At 31.9% G+C, this 21,323-nt stretch overlaps 1 protein-coding gene across 3 annotated transcripts; it reads left to right on the top strand.

The window, feature by feature from the left end:
• The first annotated feature begins 14,983 nt into the window (after positions 1-14,983).
• Positions 14,984-21,199, top strand: LOC107906093 (probable phospholipid-transporting ATPase 4). Of its 3 annotated transcripts, none has more exons than XM_016832954.2 (11): positions 14,984-15,249; positions 15,888-17,799; positions 17,894-18,004; positions 18,110-18,386; positions 18,469-18,557; positions 18,708-18,780; positions 18,870-19,079; positions 19,209-19,334; positions 19,745-19,843; positions 19,948-20,139; positions 20,225-21,199. In XM_016832954.2, the coding sequence occupies exons 2-11, from the start codon at positions 16,010-16,012 to the stop codon at positions 20,894-20,896; spliced, it is 3,639 nt and encodes a 1,212-aa protein (XP_016688443.2). In that variant the 5' UTR covers positions 14,984-15,249; positions 15,888-16,009; the 3' UTR covers positions 20,897-21,199. The 3 variants fall into 3 exon arrangements, with proteins under 3 accessions (XP_016688443.2, XP_040949694.1, XP_040949695.1); XM_041093760.1 differs by lacking the exon at positions 14,984-15,249 and adding an exon at positions 15,331-15,472; XM_041093761.1 differs by lacking the exon at positions 14,984-15,249 and adding an exon at positions 15,501-15,520.
• Positions 21,200-21,323: the final 124 nt, after the last annotated feature.

Consider the following 21,323-nt stretch of genomic DNA (forward strand, 5'->3'; position numbering starts at 1 on the left):
AATATTTTTTGTGTGCGCGCGCGATACAAGACAACATCATCAACTACTGCAGCATTTCTTTGTAGAAACTAGCTCCAAGCACGTCCTCAACCAGCATCGAAGCAATTTCTTGAAGCAATAGCTCTAGCACCTTCATCCCCGACTGGCCTTTTAACGCCACCTTTGCCATGGTATCTGAAATTTGATTACCTTCGCTATAAACATGATCAATTTGAAATTTAAGAGTTTGTGAGTCATTTAGAACATATCTATATATAACAACAAATCGTTGTTGGAAAAAGTTCTCTTATTTCTTTTTTTAATGGATGTATGTAAGGATAATTTGTAAATTAATATCAAATTAATGTGACAGTATGAAAAGCTACCCGAGGAACATACTTCACCCGTTTTAGGCCGAGAGGTTACCAGGAGTTTCACTACTGACTCAATCACCCGGTTAGGTAAGAGGTAACTATTCAAACAAGCTCGACAAAATGAAGCCACCACTCATTCCTTTAAATACCCAACTTTCTGTTGAGAACGTGATCCTTTTAGTCACCCAACCCCACGTGAGTTCAACTACTTCATACAATGAATTAAAGGGAATGGCACGATACGTCCCAACTCCCATCACAGCTATCTTCGTCCCATTGTAGACATTTTCCCCTCGTATCCCACAATAATGGTTTGATTGCAAGTCTGTCACGTTAAAACCACCCAAGACGAGACTTCACCTATAAATAACCCTTAAGACGATGAACAAAGAATAGACTCTCCAATACACTTGCCTATACTCTACCAATTTACTCCCACCAACCACCTCCACCATATTCACTCATTTTACTCTCTAATTCTCCACCCCAACAAGGTAAATCGGCCTCCATAAACACCACATATCTTCTTCTGTATCTCTTCCTTGCTGATCCCACACATCAACAATCTCTTCCTTGCTAATCCCACACATCAACAAGGGTATCTGTAACACCCTTAACCCATATCTGTAGCCAGAACAGGGTTATAAAGCATTATCAAAATATACAGACCAATTACAGACATTTTCATATCATTAAGCATTCATATTAGAAATCAATCATATACAATCATAACATTCCTTATATGAGCCCTCGAGGACCAAATTATGCTTTAAAAACAAGTCGGGACTAAACTAAGTACTTAGAGATTTTTTCGCAAAATATCAAAATTTTTCCAAGGTGTAGGGGACACACGCCCGTATGGCCAAGCCATGTGTCTCACATAGTCAAGACACACGCCAGTATCTCGGGCTGTGTGGGCATTCGAAATAGGGACAAACAGCTGTGTCCCAGCCTATGTCCAAATTAGGGTGCTCACTGACTTGGGTTACACGGCCAAGCCACACGCTCGTGTGCTAGGCCGTGTGAACAATTTTGAGCATTCTGTTCTGGAATTTTAAATATATAGGGGACACACAGCCAAACCGCACACCCATGTGCTAAGGCCGTGTGTCACACACGACTAAGACAAAGGCCATTGTCTCTACCTGTGTGGACGAAATAGGCCATTTTCAAGCCTTATTTTTCACCCCATTTTGTCTTCCACCTACATTAACACTTTAACATATCAACATGCCTCATCAAAGTATTCAAATCAAGCCAAAATCTAGTTTTATACATATCATAACTCCACATATAAAAAAAAATTACACTTACATTTTTGCCCAATCACACATATATGCCTATTTGTAGCTATTATGCCAATTCAAAGAAACCATTAATATGCTTATGATTTATTCATCATTCCACCATACCAAACTCATATCAAGCATGATAAAGCCACATATAATTACATATCAAACTATACCAACACTAGCCATTCTAATGGCTAATCTCAACCAAACACATAAATGTCATCATTGACCAAATTTAGTCTATACATGCCATTATAACCCAAAATTTGATTTGCTACATATACCGAAATGAGCTGATGGATAGTGTGAGATATGTAACAATCTGTCTTCAGTGAAATCAGAACAGTGGTTTCAGGACCACAAATCTGAGTCAGAAAAAAAATTATTTTAATATTATTGCATGGTCTGCATTATGATAGAAATAACGTATGAAAATTTTGCTGCGAAAATTTTATCGATTACATGTTTAATTATAGAAAGGACCAAATTGCATGAAATGTAAATGTTGAGTTCTAATAGCTAAAAGGATTAAATAGTTATAGAATTCAAAATTTGAGGTCCTTATATGGCAATTAGACCATTAAATGGAGTTAGTAGATATTTATGATGATTCATCCATGGAAAATTAGAAAAAGAAAAGGACTAAATAAGAAATTGAATTAATTAAAGATGGAAATAAGCTAATTTCATCTTATTTCATCATCTTCCCCAAATTAAAATACATGGAAACCCTAGCTAAGAGAAAGTGAGTTCAAGCAAGTTGTTTTTGCTCAATTAGGTATGAATTTTTGTCCCGTTTTTAGTAATTTTTATATTTTCAAGATCGTAATAATCTAATCTATCTATTTTGGGGATCAATTTGCAAATTTATCAAAGTATAATTTTTTTTTCATGGATCAGTATGCTGAAATTTTTAAATTTATGGTAGAAAATGAAAGGTTATTGATAGATAAACAACATTTGTAAAAGAAATTTTCATGAAATTGTGATTTTAGGACTAAATTGAAAAGATATAAAATTCATGGAAATTTTTTGAATTTTGTGAAATACATGGGCTGTAAATGTTATATGAAAAATTTGGTTAGGCTTGGAATAAGAATTAAATTGCATGAATTTTATTTTCCGAGCCTAGGGATGAAATTGGAATTAATCAAAAGTATAGGGGTAAAATGGTAGTTTTTCCTATTATGGACTGAATTGGATATGAAATGTGTTAAATTGATGTTAAATTCATTTATATAGATCCAGAAATATCAAATAAAAAGTTAGATCGAGGAAAAGAAAAAGTATCAGATTAGTAGATATCGTATGAGAGTAAGTAACGAGGTAAGTTCATGTAAGTAAAGTGTATGTTTATATGTTTAAATTGAATGTTATAATTGTGAAATGTATGATTACCATATATAAACATTAATCACATACCCGATAATGTTTGACAAGTGCTAAGTCCTGTTTGAATAAATGAAATTCGATGGATACAGGATTTCCCGTATAGGTTGTAGTCCTGCATATGTTGCGGACACACTATAGCTCTTATGAGCATCTTGTTATAAGCCCTCTCGAGCATCTTGTTACATGGTTCCTGTGAGCATCCCGATCGATATTGATCCTGCATGTGTTGCGGACATACCGCGGCTCTTTATGAGTGCCCTGATATAAGCTATTTGTGAGCTTTATGATATGGCTGGCTTGAACTTCCTGTTATATGGCAATCCGGAGCTCCCTGATAATAACTCTTCGGAGTTACCTGTTAAGCTCAATGAGCTTCCTGTTTTAAACTCTTATGAGTTTCCTGTTATAGCCCGGATAAGTTTCCTGTTACATGGCTCATATGAGCATCCTATTATATGGCTCGAGGGAGTGCTTTCTGATTATGTATCCTAATATATACCTCTGAATATGAGTTGACGGATTACAGTTTTGTACACTTTGAGTGTACTACATTTGTATCCATCGATATTTCAAATAAATTCAACGGGTAAAGTTCTGACATGGTTAAACTGAACTTAAGATGAATTGTTATGGAAATGCACATGTTGTATGGAAATGTGATATGAAAATCATATGTTTATGAAAGTTATTACATGATGAGCTCATCATTAATTATTGATGCTTATATGTAATATCTGACTAACAAGTTTCTTGAGAAGATATGTGTTTAGGCAAATTGCCAAATTTCTTTGGATAAATTTTGTATGCTTATATTAAATATAAATAATTAGTAAGTTGATTTTTCGTTATACGAACTTACTAAGATAATATGCTTACTCTATTTCATTTCCACTATTTTATAGTACTCGAAAGCTCGTAAAGGTTGGAAGCGGGTCAGAGCAAGATCACACTATCCTTCAGCTTATTTTGGTATAATTAGTAAAATTTCCATTGGTATAATGGCATGTATAGGTTAAATTGACCAAATGGTGGCATATTAATATTTGGTTGTAATTAGTCATTGAAATGACTAGTGATGGCATGTTTTGATGTATATATGTATGAGACCATATTATGTTAATATGTGTTGTGTGTCTGAATTGATATACATATTAGGTATAAATATGCTTAAATGAATATTTGACCAATTTGGTAAATTGGTCATTTGAAAATATGTGATGATATGTCAAGCATAAGAATTGGTTTTGGCTTGATTTAAATGTTTTGAATTGATTTGGGCATGTGTTAAAATGTTAATGTAGGTGCAAGGTAATTTTGGGTGAGAAATAAGGCTTGGAAAGGGCCTTATTTTGAGCCATGCGCACGGGCGTATAGTTTGGCCGTGTGTCCCCTACATATTAAATTTTAAGAAACAGAATGCTTCGAATTGCTCACACAGGCATTTGTTTCAGTCGTGTATGTCACATGGTCTAGCACACGGGCATGTGACTTGGTCGTGTGACCTCTGCACTTAATTTTTTGAAAATTAAATTGTCCACACAGTCTAGCACACCGGGATGTGTGGCTGGCCGTATGACCTAATTCAGAGAGTTATACGGGTATGGACACAGGCTGGGACACGGTCGTGTGCCTTATATCGAATGCCCACACGGCCTGACCACATGGGCGTGTGTCCCCTGTACCTTGAAAAAATTGTAAAATTTTGCGAAAATTTTCCTGAGTTCCCGATTTAGTCCCAACTTGTTTCAAATGCATAAATTAGACCTTGAAGGTTCATTTAAGGAACAATATGATTGAATATGATTGGTTTCGGATATGAATAGTAAATAACATGAATTAATTATATTTGTTATGTAAACTTTGGTAATGCTCCGTAACCCTATTCCGGCGACGGATATTGGTTAAGGGTGTTACAAGATATCTTTGCCAAGCTTTCAACCCAACGAGCTTTCGAATATTATAAAACAGAGGAAATAAACAATATAAGCATTTAATGCTTAGTAAGTTCGTATAACAAAAAATTAACTTACCATTCATTTACATTTAAGGTAAGCATACAAAGCATACTTAAGCAATTTGGCCAAAAGCCTTAACACACATCCTCATCGACAATGCTAAACATGCATTTCATATTAACATCAAGAAACATATGTAAGCTCAACAATAATCAAATTTCTACATACTTACTCTTCACATCATATGTCCATATATCATGAATAAAACATATCCAGGTATTTCAAGTATTTCCTCATAGTAATTCATCTTGAATTCATATTATCTCATATCGAAACTTTTCCCATTGAACCACTTAAGATATCGATGGATACAAGGGTAGTACACACGAAGTGTACAAAACTGAAAATCGTCAATTCATATTCGGGAATTTTCATACGAGTACATAAACGGGAAGCTCACTCTCGAGCCATATAATTGGAAGCTTATTCGAGCTGTATAACGGGAAGCTCATAAGAGTCATAATCGTGAAGTTCAAGCGAGCCAATATCGGGAAGCTCTGGAAAGCCATTAATCATGAAACTTATGAAAAAGCTTTATCAGGAAGATTCGAAAAGCCATATATCGGGACGCTTATAAGAGCTGCGATGTGTCCACATTACATGTAGGATCACAGTCAATCGGGATGCTTCAAAGAGCTATTAACGAGAAGATCGCAAGAACCATATAACGAGATGCTCTTTTTGTAACAGTCAGATTTTCAATGGTGTCAGAAACAGTGGTTTCAGGGCCACCAAATCTGATGAGTAAGTTCGTAAATATTATTATTTAATATTTACGACTCAAATGTGATTTTTAAAAAGGTTTTTGATTTGATAATTTATGTTATATAAGTAATAAATTAAGTTCAAGTGGTTTTAGAAAATAAGGTATCAGGACCTTGTTTTTATAAACTGAGCCGTAAATATTTTTATAAATATTTATGGAGCGTCATTAAGGTGATATTAAAGTTTCATTAAGAAATTTTAAAGTTTTGATGGTTAATTAATTAAAAAGGATCAAATTAAAAAAATGCATTCTCGGGACTCCGTTCCCATAAATCTGACTCGTAAATATTTATTATAAATATTTACGAAGCTAGTTGTGTAGTTAATTAGGTTTCGATTAAGTGAATTTGCTTGAATTAAAAGTAATTAGGTACAATGACTAAATTGCATATAGGGTGAAAGTTGAATTATATATTAAAGAAAAATTAAAGGGACTAAAGAAACAATTATGCCATTATTTTTTAATGAAAGGTAAGATATTTATAAATTTAATATATATTATAATAAAATATGTTTTACTTAATTATTAAGTATATATATTATATTATATTATCATAAAACAAAATAAATACAGAATAATAATAAAAAGATAGATAGATAGATAGAAACAGAAAGAAAGAAAGAAAGAAAAAAAAGAAAAAGGAAAGAAAGGAAGGAGAAAGCCACGACCTTAGGGGCTTCAATTGTTCAAAGTTCAATTGGTTAGTTAATTTAGTCCATTTTTTATTTTTATTTTATGTTTTTGGAATTCTGATATTAAATACTACCCGACCCATGTCAAAATTTTAGAAATTATTAATTTTTTAAATGTTGTTAATGTTAAATAATTTTAGTATTAGGGATTAAATTGATAGATGTTTAAGTTAGAAGTGAAAAAGGATTAAATTGTAGAATAAATTGTAAATTTTGAGTAATAGGGACTAAATTGTGAACAATTTTTAAATTTAGGAATTTACGTGAAATTAGAGAGTTAAATCTAGTTTAAAGTGGAAATTGAATGAAAATATAGAATTGATTGTGAAGAAATAAAATTAGTCTCAATTTAGGGACTAAATTGGAATTTAGACAAATATTGTGTAAAATTTGAAATATGCAATATGAAATTGAATTGAATTGTATTGATGAATTTTAATTGTTTTAATTTTGTAACTAACATCGTACCGGAATCCTCAACTAAAAAGGGGAAAGATAAAGTTGACGAGGAATAGCTCGAAATTTCTGGTTTGTATTTTTATAATCCAAATTTAGTTGTTAATTGTTATAATTAAATTTAATGTATACGGTAAGTCTTGAGGTGAGAATTATTGTGTTTTGCAATTGAAATGGGTTGATTTATTATGTGAAGATTTTATTGAATTTATATTGATTGAATTGGTATATATATTGAATATATTGATTATTTGAATTGAAATGAATATTGGTTGTATTTGAAAAGTGAATTGAAACCCTATTAACTATATCGGGCTGAGTGGGATATAGAAGGTATGTCATAGGATTGGAATAGGTTAGAGATTTTTTCGACTTCGAGCCGATGAGACACTGGGTGTCAATTTACTATTTCGGATTAATTCGATGAGGCACTGGGTGCCAATTTATTTCGGTTTAGCCGATGAGAAATTGGGTGTCAATTTATTACTTCGAATTATCCGATGAGGCACTGGGTGCCAAACTGGTGTGTTTTGGTTGGATCCGTGTATCCATCCGATTCCGAGTCATGTTAATAGGGGTAAATGAATAATAAAATTTTATAATTGATATTGAAATGGTATGGTATGAGAAATGGAAGTGAAATAGTGAATTGAAAATAGAATGTGAAATATATTGCAAATATATGGAATATATGAGTTATATACTCATGAAATGACTATGGAATATAATGCAATTGTATAATGAAATGTGAAATAAATTGTGAAAAGCTATTTATATAGTAAGTATGAGAAATGAGATATTTGTGAAACAAATGAAATATGATATGATTGTTGTAATAATTAAATATTAATATGTGTTTATATTTCAATTGTATATTTATAATTTCTTATCTTTAAATATTTGGATTATAGAAATATCACTGAGTTTATACTCAACGTACGGTTTTATTTCCCGTGCGCAGGTTAGGTGCTTAAACTTTTGATCGTCGATTCAGCATCCAATAACGATCCTGAACTCAAACCGTCAAACGTAGTGATGTTTATCCTTTGTGTCGGCATGTACCTAGGGTGTCTAAATAATAGTTATTTTGTGGTTTGATTGTAAATGAGGTCATAAGTTTAATTTTGGTTGGTTTTTTACATATAAATACGTGTTTGTTTTATAAGCCATATTATAGCATGGTAAATTGAACTAAATCTAGATAGATGCATGTGAATTTAATTCTATGTTTAAGTGCTCATAAACTAGGCAAATTGATTTGGATTTGGTATATTTATAATTTGGAGTAAAATGATGTTTTGATGACTTGTTTTGAGAATATGAAATGTTTAAAATTTTTGTCTGTTTGATTTGTTAACTCCGGCAATGCTCCGTAACCCGGTTTCGATGAGGGATACGGGTTAGGGGTGTTACACTTTCGAGCTGTGGAGTGTTTGCAACATATGTAGGACCATAACCAATTCGGGAACCCTATATCTATCGAATTTCATTTATTCAAACGAGACTTAATATTTGTCGGACATTGTCGAATATGTGATTACTTCCATATACATGGCACTTATACGTTTCAAATACATAACATTTAATTTAAAACATATAAATATACAATTTAGTTACACGAACTTACCTTGACAAGTGTTCGTGTACACAAAAGTTACTAATCCGATACTTTCTCTTTTCCTCGATCCAATTTAGTATTTGGTCTATCCAGATCTATATGAGTAAAGTTAGCTCAATTTAATACAATTCATATTCAATTCAATCCAATTTACATCTTAGGCAAAATTATAACTTTGCCCCTATACTTTTGATTAATTACAATTTCGTCCCTATGCTCAAAAAATGAAATTAATGAAATTTAATCCTTATTCCAAGCCTAACCAATTTTTACATATATCATTAGCAGCCCATGTATTTCACAAAATTTAGAATTTTTTCCATGAATTTTACATCTTCACAATTTAGTCCTTAAATCACAATTTCATCAAAATTCACTTTACAAAAGTTGTTTATCTATCAACAACCTTTCATTTTCTACCATAAAATTTTATAATTCAACTATATTCATCCATGCAAAGCCCTAGTACTTTGATAACTTTACAAATTAATTCTCGAGATAGCTAGATTAAGCTATTACGATCTCAGAAATATAGAAATTACTAAAAACGGGATAAGAAAACATACCTAATTGAGCCAAATAAGTTTGCTCAAAACCCAATTTCCATGGCTAGGGTTTCCATATTTTTGTTTTAGGAAAGATGATAATATGATGATATTTTTCTTTATTTTATTATTTATAATCTTTTTATCTTTTACTTTCTAATTTAGTCATTTTCTTTATTTAATTTTCCATTAATGAATCACCATACTTATCTACTAACTCCTCTTAATGGTCTATTTTTCATATAAGGACCTCCAATTTTGAACTCCATAGTTATTTGACACCTTTAGCTACTAGAACTCAACTTTTGCATTTTATGCAATTTTGTCATTTCCATCTAATTAGACATGTAATAGATAAAATTTCTTTACGATATTTCAATCATAATGCATACTATAAAATAATATTAAAATAATTTCCTTTTCGGACTCGAATTTGTGGTCCTAAAACCACTGTTCCGATTTAATTGAAGACGGATTGTTACAGTATATAGATATATAACATATACTGTTGGTTACCTTAAAAATTTACTTTTGTATCAAGCACTTAACAATGGTGTTTGCATAAAGCACAACGATCTAATAACCAAAATATTTGTGAAACTATTTTGAATAAATCTGCATATGACTTGTACATAAAGGGATTTAAACTGATAATAAATCTATAATATATACTAAAAATTCTATCACACGTATATGCGTGTGCAAATCACAAATTTATAACATAAATATTTGTTTTAAAACCACATACAATAAATAATGAAACGTAATCAATAGTAAAACATGGAATATGTATGTTATTAAAATGAAAAAAATAGATTAAATTATTTATCATAGTGTTGCCATAAATTTTAAACCCACATCGAGTTAACTTGTGACACAAACTTAATCAAATGCATGATTAATATATACAACCAATGAAGATAATTTTTTTATATAAAAATAAAAATATACATTGCTTAAAAGATAATAATCTCTCACTTTCTTTTGGTTGATGTGAGCTGGATGTTGAAATTACATGTGCGGGTCACGTATTATCACAGCTGTTAAAATATTGATTTTTACGTGAAACAGTAAAGTATCAGCTTATTCTTTATGCAGTTAAGCCTTGGTTTCTTTCTCCAAAAATCTTTATTTTTCGTTATCAGTTTTTCCTTTTATCAACTGATAAAAAGAAAATCTCTCACTTTAATATTACTTTTAAGTTTTATATACAAGAAATAGTTGGTCATGTACTAAATTAATTAAATGTAATAATAGTATCTTAATTAAAACCAACAACACTTATTTTGTTTTCTTGGGGTTGGATAAATGGGATAGGTGAGATATAACTATCGTGTATTAATTTTATTATCTTATCCACAAATCACATCCACATTCATATATATTCTCAAAATTTTCTATTTTAAATCTAACAACTCTCGAAATTGTAGACTTGCAACCTAATATTCAAAATTAAGAGAAAAAGAAAACAGAGAGAAATATTTGTTGGATCATGTGAAAAGAGATGATCCACGTATGCTGGATTCAGTTCACTATTAGATTTAAATAAATTGAAACGTACCAAAAAAAATCAGAGAGAAATATCTTGTCATCGCGCTGACGCCGTCGAATTGGACTGGTTGCCCAACATGCAAATGTGGTATCATGTAATGCCCAATTATACATCAACTAATACTATGTTATTAATTAGCAGATATTTATCATATTATTTCAAGGGGGAGACTAGAGTAGTTTCTTAGTTGGACCACAAGGAATATAAACGGGAAAAAGTCAGAAAATTTTGTTATGGGTTAAAATTCAAAAATATTTTTTTAATACTAAAAATATAATTTCGTTATTTTAATAATCTATATTTTTATAATTTTTAAGGGATTAAATTAAATTTTTATTAATTTTAAGGGATCAAAATACAATTTTATTTTTACTAATTTAAAATTTTAAAAATTTTAAAGGGTATAAATAAAAAAATTATATTTTAGAGGGTCAGGCCCTTGCCAATCCCCTAATTACACCCCTGAATATAAATATAAATATATATATGATTAACTATAATTCAAAAATTAATTAATATGAATATTACAAGGGACGAAAATTTAAAAAAGAAATTAGATCAAATTTATAATGACATACACATATAGTGGGATAGAGACTTACATAACGCAACTGAGAATGGTTTGAGAGGGTTGAAGTCAAAAGTCTTTTTAAAAGAACTGAAACTAAATTATAAATTTTTATGTGAAACCAAATGTATTTTTTTCATTGTAAATTTACAATTTCATAAATTTTAAATAAATCAAAATATTATTTTAAAAATAAAAAATAATTTTATAATATATTAATTTATAATTTTTAAAATTTTATAAGAAATAAAAAGCATAAATTTTCAATTTAGGAAACAGAAGCCCCTAGTGGCCCTCTAACTTTTGGCCCGATCCCAAGCGCTGACTCCGCTTAAAGCGTGAAGGCCTAATTGGCGTGTGCTGACTATTTTGAAAATCCTTTGAATCATCGTTTGCCTTCCTTTTACACTGCTACCTAAAAATATCTTAGCATTCAAGACTTTTTTAGACATAGTAGGTTATTTATTAATTATTATTTTCAATTTAAAGGATTTTTTTTTTGTAATGGTGTGAATGGGTTTGGTTAGGCAGGGTCGTGGCGTAGAATTATTATTAGTTTTCCATTTTCCTGCCTAAGAAGGGATTAGACGGCATGGATCAATACAAAAACCTGCTGCACTATTTAGACTAATTTGATATTAATTTTAAATAAAAATATTTTCATTCAACTATAATTTATAAAATCCTTTTTTTAGTTACATCATTCAAAATTTATTTCGCATCAATTTTTTACATGGGATACTTCATTTATAGTTATTATAATTTGTAATTAATTTATCATAATAAAATGACAAGAGTTTATCCTTGGAACTTTACAAAATTGTAATGAAAAAAAAAACTCAGTATTATAATTTAATTTCAGATTTTGTTACCTAACGTATTTAAAAAAATTAAAGAAAAAAAAACCTTGTCTGGACTTGTATTCTCATTATCTTTGTTCACAATATAAAAACAATTACACATATTACGTGCATGCATTATACATTAATGTTTAAATTCACGACCTACTTCACAAAAAAAAAATCATGACCAAACAATAATGTACATTAAAATCTTTAAAAGCATATGTTTTATTTTTAAAAACCAATAATGAAAAAACAATAATAAAATTGATTATGTTTTCCTACTTAATTACTTAAGTTACAAAAAACCAATAATGAAACTTTGCTGACCTAGAAATGTTAACTTATGGAGAGAAGTCAGATATATTATTAAAAAGAATTAATTGCATCAAACATCCTTAAATTATAATTTTTATTTTAAATTACTCCTTAAACTTCAAGATGCTTTGATTACATCTTTAAACTATTAATGTTACATACTACATAGTCATGGTCTATTAATTATTAAAATTGTTAGTTTAGCTGCTAAATGATAAGTTAAATATTATGTGATATAATTTAAAATAAAAAAATTAAAGAAAAATAAAATATTACCATATAAATTTTAAAAGTAAAAGTTAAAAATAAAGTAAAATCGAAAAGAAGAGAGAGTGGGCGATAAAATTTTTGTAAAAATTTCGAAAACCTCAAAACCAATATTATTATAACGTTTATTTTTCTTTAAATTTTTCAGTTTAAATTATGTCAAATAATATTTGACCTATAATTTAATGGTTAAATTGATGATTTTAATAAGAAAACAACTTTATTAATATAACTTTGATAGTTTAAAGATGTAATTAAAATGTTTTAAAATTTAGAGTATAATTTAAAACAAAAAATTATAATTTAGAAATGTGTGATGTAGTTAACTTTATTAATAAATATAATAGCCTTTTGTTTTTTAGTAGAAGAATCAATTCATGGTATTAGAAAATGTTGCTAACAAACACGCTTTTACTGAAAAGAATTTTTATTAAATTTTTTTTTTCTATTTTAGAAATTTTCTTATGGCCTTTTTTTTATTTGAATAATTTTAAAAATACAATTCGTACTTATTTATCTATAATCCGTCCCTCTTCTTCATTCAAAAATTAACCTGAATTGTTCTTAGAAGGGCGGCACTTAATAATGTCTGAAGGAAAAAAAAAACAATGGAAAAGAGTCAAAGACGGGGTAAAATAATAACATACATATTTCTCATGCAGGCTGTAGCCTGCATTTAAGCTGATTAAATTAAAATTAAGAAATTAATCAAAAAAATTAAAATTAAGGAAAAAAACCCAGAAACCTATCATCATGGGGAAAGAGTGGGGGAACTTACTGTGGTGTCCCACATTGTACCTTTTTTTTAAATTATATTTCTCGGGTCATCAGTTGGGTCTTCACCAATCACAGCCGTCCGATACGAAATATTTTGTGGGAGGAGATTTCAAATTCAAATTGATTTAATATTATTTTTCGCATGTTTCACGTTTGACCGGCCATTAGATAAATATTTTTTATTGATTGCCCCCTGGAAACAGATATCAAACACGGTTGTGATTTGTCCTTCAACATATATTTATTCCAAGTTAAAATATGTTTTTATAAAAGAAACAATAAAATGGAAATTATGCTTAAAAATACAAATAATTTCTTTTAAAATATATTTTCATTTATGCCCACGTGGATTAATCCAGGCTGTAAGAATAAGAATTTAATAAGAAAATCATATCTACGTAATATGTAATTTGATATATAAATTTTAGTTTAATGGAAATATACATATTAAACTTTAATTTTAATTTAATTATACACGTTTAAAGAAATGAATATAATTAAATAATTTTATATTGAATAAGTATAATTATTATTGTATGTAATATATAAACATGAAAAAATATTATATCGATAATAATATTAATTATTATTAAGCATGATAAATTAGGTTCGATCTCAAAACATCTCATTCTTCTTCTCAATTATATAAAAAAAATATTCATCTATATTATACAGATTTAACAAAACTTACGTGTGATTTTAGAATTTGTACCCCCACTGTCCAACTTTTCCTTTAGTTTATAGTATTTGTACTTTTTACTTAATTATATTTTAAATTGTTATCTATACCATCTAATGAGATGGTTTAGTATCTCTCGTATAATAATAAATAGCATTTATTTCATTTATAATGTAATTAATAAATATAAAGAGCATGGTTAACAAAATTTAGAGTAATTGAACCACTATAAGCGTGTCCGAGTGACAGTGTTTAGTTTAATTTTAAAAATAAATTAACATTCATGTATACGCGTTCCTTATTAATTATGAAGTAAAGGTAAATCGACTTGTCAAAAATTTTACTTGCAAAAATTAGATTCTATTAGAATTATTATAATTTTCTTGGTCCTTATAAAATATATAAAAGCTGATTTTGATGGGCGATTAAATACAATACAATGTGTTTAACTTACTTTTTATTTCATATTATAATATTTAATTTCACTATTACTACTATTTTTACACTAATTATAAATAAATATTTCGCTCATCAAAAGTTACCTGAATTTGTTGGGTATATAACAATAAAAAGTAATAAAAAAAAGTGAGACTGAGCAAAGTGTCTGCCACGTAAGATGCAAAAGGGCCCACAAACAGCAAAAATTAGAAAAAGAAAAAAATATTGGTTCGTATTTGTCTGTTCTATTTTTTTTCGTTTCTTAAGAAACAAGGTTTCAAAATAATGCCATGTCATTTTTGAAAAAAGAAAAAGAAAAAAAAGAAACAAAAATTGAAGAAGTTTAAAAGAGAAAATAAAAAGTGGAATGTATTATTTATTTATTTATAGAAGGGCAAGCCGCAAAGGCACCCCAGGAATTACTGTCAGTGATTCAAAGAGAGAGAAAATCTGTTTCGCTTAAGCCTAAAACCCTGCCTTTTTATATCTCTCTCTAGATTATCTCCCTTAATCAATTTATTTTTTTTGAAAAAAAAAAATCTTACTCTGTGTTTTTCTCTCTTCTTTCATTGCTTGATCTACAAATTGTATTGGCTACTTTTTCCGAATGGTTATCGCCAATGTTTTTTTTTAGTTGTTATAATTTGGTCTTGAAGATGAACCGGCCTCCACATTCAAGGTACCTCTATTTATTTTTTTATTTTCATTTGGGACTTCCCTTTTCTTCTTCAGTTTTTTTTTCCTTCTTTTCATGAAATTCCTGCTTTGCTAAAACTTTACGAAACTTGGACCATCTGGGTTTCTTCTTTTGGTTCAAATATCAATGATCTGCTCACCTATTTTCAAAGTTTTAGCTGGGCATTGTCTCCTTTGTCCGTTTACTCTTATTTTCATGATTTCAAGTATGGTTAGCTGTTAATTTGGATATTTGAAGTGAAAAGTATAATTGGGTATGGGATGTTTTTCCCAGCTACCAAATTTAATTATTTTATGTTGAATTCAGGATTTTTTCCCCCCGTTTTGAATGGACATTTGGGGTTCTTTTAGTTTTTTTTAAAAAAAAAAATCAAATTCGCAGCTATTACCAATGTAGATTTCTTCTCATCTTTTTCTTAATTCCTCTTTTATTACAAAACTGTTATAGCTCATAAGACTTTCAAATCTGGGTGATACAAGAATAGTGAATGTATTTTAGATATGTAACTTTTGAAGATTGACATTTTTATGTAACTTTAGTTGATATAAGCTTCAATTTGTGAATAGTAGTTACATACTTATGTTTGATTGCCATCTGTTGTTTTCTTTTGGTGAAATCAGTTCATAAAGCAAGGAAAATCGTGACGGAGTGGCTGCTTTAATATCCATCACTGGAGGCTAGATCTGGGTGTTCTCTTTGTGACAGTTGTGTGCTTGTTTCATTTAAAGCTTGATTCTGAGAGATGCCTCGGGGTAGGATAAGAGCGAGGCTCCGATGGAGTCATCTCTATACTTTCTCTTGTTATAAGCCAAGTGCCACTGAAGAAGGACCACATTCTATCGAAGGCCATGGACACTCACGAGTTGTGCACTGCAACCAACCCCTTATGCACAAGAAAAAACCCTTTAAATATCGATCAAATTACATATCAACAACCAAGTATAATTTTATCACTTTCTTACCTAAAGCTTTGTATGAACAGTTCCACAGAGTTGCCAATTTGTACTTCCTTGGAGCTGCAATTCTTTCGCTGACACCGCTTTCCCCGTTCTCTGCTGTGAGCATGATTGCTCCCTTGGCCTTTGTTGTAGGGCTTAGTATGGCAAAGGAAGCTTTGGAGGATTGGAGAAGGTTTATGCAAGATATGAAGGTTAATTCTCGGAAAGTAAAAGTTCATAAGGGAGAAGGTGTGTTCGGAAATAAGTCGTGGCAGAAGCTTCAGGTTGGAGATGTGGTGAAAGTGGAGAAGGATCAGTTTTTTCCAGCAGATCTGCTACTCTTGTCCTCAAGTTATGAGGACGGAATTTGTTATGTGGAGACTATGAATTTGGATGGTGAGACGAACTTGAAGGTAAAGCGAGCTTTGGAGATAACCTTGCCTTTGGATGAGGATGAGGCTTTCAGGAGATTCACAGGAACAATTAAATGTGAAGATCCTAATCCGAGCCTTTACTCATTTATTGGGAATTTTGATTATGATCGTCAACTTTTTGCTCTTGACCCTAGCCAAATTCTCCTTAGAGACTCGAAGCTGCGTAATACAGCTTTTGTCTATGGTGTTGTGATTTTCACCGGTCATGATAGCAAAGTGATGCAGAATGCCACTAAGTCCCCTTCAAAGAGGAGCAGAATAGAAAGGAAAATGGATTATGTAATATATGTTCTTTTCAGCCTTCTTCTAGTTATCTCTTTGATTAGTTCTATTGGCTTTGCTGTGAGAACAAAGTACTACATGCCAGACTGGTGGTATCTGCAACCCAAGAATACCGATGATTATTATGATCCCGAAAAGCCTGGAGTATCGGGGGTTTCCCATCTGGTCACTGCCCTCATTCTTTATGGCTATTTAATACCTATATCACTTTATGTTTCAATTGAGGTGGTGAAGGTTTTGCAAGCAACCTTTATCAATCAAGACATACAAATGTATGATGAAGAAACTGGGACTCCTGCTAATGCTCGGACATCAAATTTAAATGAGGAGTTGGGCCAGGTTGATACTATCCTTTCAGATAAAACAGGCACTTTGACATGTAATCAGATGGATTTTCTCAAATGTTCGATTGCTGGTACCGCATATGGCGTGCGCTCTAGTGAAGTTGAACTTGCTGCTGCACAACAGATGGCGAATGACCTTGAGGATCGGGATGCAGAAAGATCAACTTGTTCCAGGCAAAAAGGTAAACAGCAAGAAATTGAACTTGAGACTATTGTTCCTTCCAAAGATGAAAAGGATCATAAATCTCCCATAAAAGGGTTTAGCTTTGAAGATGGCCGCATCATGAAAGGGAACTGGTTGAAAGAGGCTAATGCAGACGTCATTATGTTATTTTTCCAAATATTAGCAGTTTGTCACACTGCAATCCCTGAACTGAATGAAGAGACTGGCATTTATACATATGAAGCAGAGTCACCTGATGAAGGAGCCTTTCTAGTTGCAGCTAGAGAATTTGGTTTTGAGTTTTTTAAAAGAACTCAATCAAGTGTTTTTGTCCGTGAAAGATATTCAGCTTCGGGACAAGCCATTGATAGGTGAGGATGCCATTGCACAGTTTTAGTCTCTTTGCTAATTTCTACAGAATTTCTTTTGTTTTAGCATCTTAGTGGTCCTTTGGGCATCTTGTAGGGAGTTCAAAATTCTAAACATGTTGGAATTTACTAGCAAAAGAAAGCGGATGACAGTAATTGTAAGGGATGAAGATGGGCAGATTCTTCTTTTTTGTAAAGGTGCTGACAGGTTAGTCTCTCTACCCTCTTAAACTTGTCAATTTATTAACAGATTTAAAAGCTAAGGTATTGTACTTTGCTTTTAACTAATATATTGTTCCTCCCTTTGATCCAGCATTATTTTTGACCGGTTAGCAAAGAATGGAAGAATCTACGAGGAAGATACCAGTAAACATTTGAATGAGTATGGAGAAGCTGGATTACGCACCTTGGCACTTGCTTATAGAAAGCTCGATGAGTCTGAGTATTCTGCTTGGAACAGTGAATTTCAGAAAGCAAAAACTTCTATTGGGACTGATAGAGAGGTAATGCTTGAAAAGGTTGCAGACATGATGGAGAGGGATTTGATTCTCATTGGCGCTACTGCTGTGGAAGACAAATTGCAGAAGGGGGTATGTGTTATTCTTGCTCTCTTTCTCTAAGAAGCTTCTTTTTTGGTTTAGATCAACCTGATTTAACTTCTCCATATTTCAGGTGCCCCAGTGTATAGATAAACTTGCACAAGCTGGTCTGAAGATCTGGGTTTTGACGGGGGACAAGATGGAAACTGCTATAAATATAGGGTATATCTATTGGCATTTAATATTGGGATCCTTTTGTTACCTTGTTTGATGGGAACCTTAAATTGGGTTTCTCAATGGAAAGTTCTCAATGAAAGAAATTTAGTGAAAGTTTCATTTCTTTTTCTTTTTTTTTTTCTTTTTCTGATGCAGATTTGCTTGCAGTCTGCTAAGACAAGGCATGAAGCAGATATGCATTACAACAATTAGTTCAGATACCAAAACTGTATGTATTCTTTGCGAAAGAGGACTGGGTTTTTTATTATCAGGAAATTGATTTCATTTGAAGTATTGTTGCTTTTTGTTACTGATCAGCTAATCAAGGAAAACATATTGATGCAAATTACCAATGCTTCACAAATGATCAAACTAGAAAAAGATCCACATGCTGCATTTGCATTGATCATTGATGGAAAGACTCTTGCCTATGCCTTGGAGGATGATATGAAACAGCAATTCTTAGGCTTAGCAGTTTTATGTGCATCTGTTATTTGCTGTCGTGTATCTCCCAAGCAGAAGGCGCTAGTAAGATTTCTTCCTTTCCTTTTCTCCTAGCCTTCTCTAAGTTATCAAAGGATAAAATCAAGTGATATTCCTGAAAGTGGAGACCTTGTTGTGGATTCTATTTATTTAGTACATTTTTTTTGGTGCCAGGTGACAAGATTAGTAAAAGAAGGGACCGGGAAAACCACCTTAGCAATTGGTGATGGTGCAAACGATGTCGGAATGATTCAAGAAGCTGACATTGGAGTTGGCATCAGTGGTGTGGAAGGCATGCAGGTTAGCATATCTAACTCCTTCTTCCTGCAGTTTCAGTATATTCCTCTAATGGTAGTAGCAAATTAATCTTTTATATGGTTTTTCATTAAGAATATTCCTTATTTATGAATTTAGAAAAGGAGAGATCATCTCATTAGAGTTGGGCTTTTAGATAGGAATTTGTTCACTTGATCCTTCTCAGAATACATGATATGGTTAAGCTTCTTTTGACAGTTAGGAGCTCCGACTTGCTAAAATGTTCATCATTACATCCTCATCAACTGCTGAAAAACATTTCCTTCTCCATCTTGCTTGATGTATTTAACCATTGTGATTAAGTACTATATTTGCTGTTCCATCTTGATACAATGCTTCTTAAACCAATTTATTTCTGCATGTCGGTGAATTACCTAGCTTGTTCCCTTTTGCAGGCTGTAATGGCCAGTGACTTCTCTGTTGCCCAATTTTGTTTCTTGGAAAGGCTTCTCGTTGTCCATGGACACTGGTGTTATAAGAGGATTGCACAGATGGTAATATTGGTGGATTGTCTTCACTGATGTTTCATTTCTTGTGCTTATTTTAGTCTCGATCATCCTCTATTTCTGTACCAATTTGCGTGGCATTTTTTGTTCAGGTTTGCTATTCCTTCTACAAGAACATAGCATTTGGTCTCACCCTCTTCTACTTTGAGGCATTCACAGGCTTTTCTGGACAGTCAGTGTATGATGACTGGTATATGTTATTGTTCAATGTTGTTCTTACCTCATTGCCTGTAATCTCACTAGGAGTGTTTGAGCAAGATGTTTCTTCTGAGGTCTGCTTACAGGTAAGTCTGCAGATAGTTCTTTTATTAGCAATTCATCGATGTTACAGGTGACCTCGTTATAACCTTTAGCCTACTTCTGATGCAGTTTCCTGCATTATATCAGCAAGGACCTAGAAATTTGTTCTTCGACTGGTATAGGATACTCGGGTGGATGGGAAACGGTCTATATTCCTCCCTCATCATTTTCTTCCTCAATATTATCATCTTCTATGACCAAGCTTTCTGTGCTGGTGGCCAGACAGCTGATATGGCTGCTTTGGGAACAACAATGTTCACTTGCATTATTTGGGCTCTCAATTGCCAGATTGCACTTACAATGAGCCACTTCACATGGATTCAGCACCTCCTAATATGGGGCAGCATTTCGGCTTGGTACTTGTTCCTCCTTGTTTACGGCATGATATCTCCCACAATCTCCGGTAATGCCTACCAAATCCTTGTGGAAGCTCTTGCTCCGGCACCCATCTATTGGTCAGCCACCCTCTTAGTAACTGTTGCATGCAATCTCCCCTACATGGCCCATATATCTTTCCAAAGATGTTTCCACCCATTGGACCATCATATCATCCAAGAGATCAAGTTCTACAAGAAAGATGTCGAGGACCAAGGCATGTGGTCTCGGGAGCGATCCAAGGCAAGACAAGAAACCAAGATCGGCTTCACAGCACGTGTAGATGCAAAGATCAGGCAACTGAAAGGGAAGTTGCAAAGAAAGCAACCGTCTATGGAAATACAGAGTCCACATCGTCAATCATAGCATTGCTCATGAATTTAGTTTCTTTTGGAAGTTTTTTAGGGTCTTTCTTGCCGTTTATAGTTTTTTTCTTAATTATTATTCATTTTCTGATCTTTTTTAGGTCATATAAGTCCACATTCATTATACAAAGGCCTTTAGTGCTATTATATGTACATTAAAAGAGTTTGTAGCTTGTGAAGATAGTCGATTCCTTCCTCATTGTTTTCCATTGCTTTATGTCAGCTTGTTTAGGGTTACTCTGTATAATGTACAATGTTGAAACCGTTTATGTAAAGAAAAAAAACAGAGGGTTTTTGAACCAAATCAGTCTTCCTTATTTATATATTTTTGCATTCTGTTGATCCATTACCTTATATCCTAAGTTTGGGTTTTTATTGAAGTTTGGTAAGAACAGGTCTCAGCTTTCAATGTGGTGTTCTCCAAACCT

Source organism: Gossypium hirsutum, chromosome D05 (assembly GCF_007990345.1).
Source record: "Gossypium hirsutum isolate 1008001.06 chromosome D05, Gossypium_hirsutum_v2.1, whole genome shotgun sequence".
In the NCBI taxonomy this organism is placed as follows: Eukaryota; Viridiplantae; Streptophyta; class Magnoliopsida; order Malvales; family Malvaceae; genus Gossypium; species Gossypium hirsutum.

What these genes read in the sequence shown, in the direction of transcription:
- LOC107906093 (XM_016832954.2), top strand. Translation starts at nt 16,010, where the DNA reads ATGCCTCGGGGTAGGATAAGAGCGAGGCTCCGATGGAGTCATCTCTAT. An exon ending in TCGGGACAAGCCATTGATAG is followed by an intron (nt 17,800 to 17,893) that starts GTGAGGATGCCA and finishes GGCATCTTGTAG; the next exon opens with GGAGTTCAAAATTCTAAACA. An exon ending in GAAACTGCTATAAATATAGG is followed by an intron (nt 18,558 to 18,707) that starts GTATATCTATTG and finishes TTTCTGATGCAG; the next exon opens with ATTTGCTTGCAGTCTGCTAA.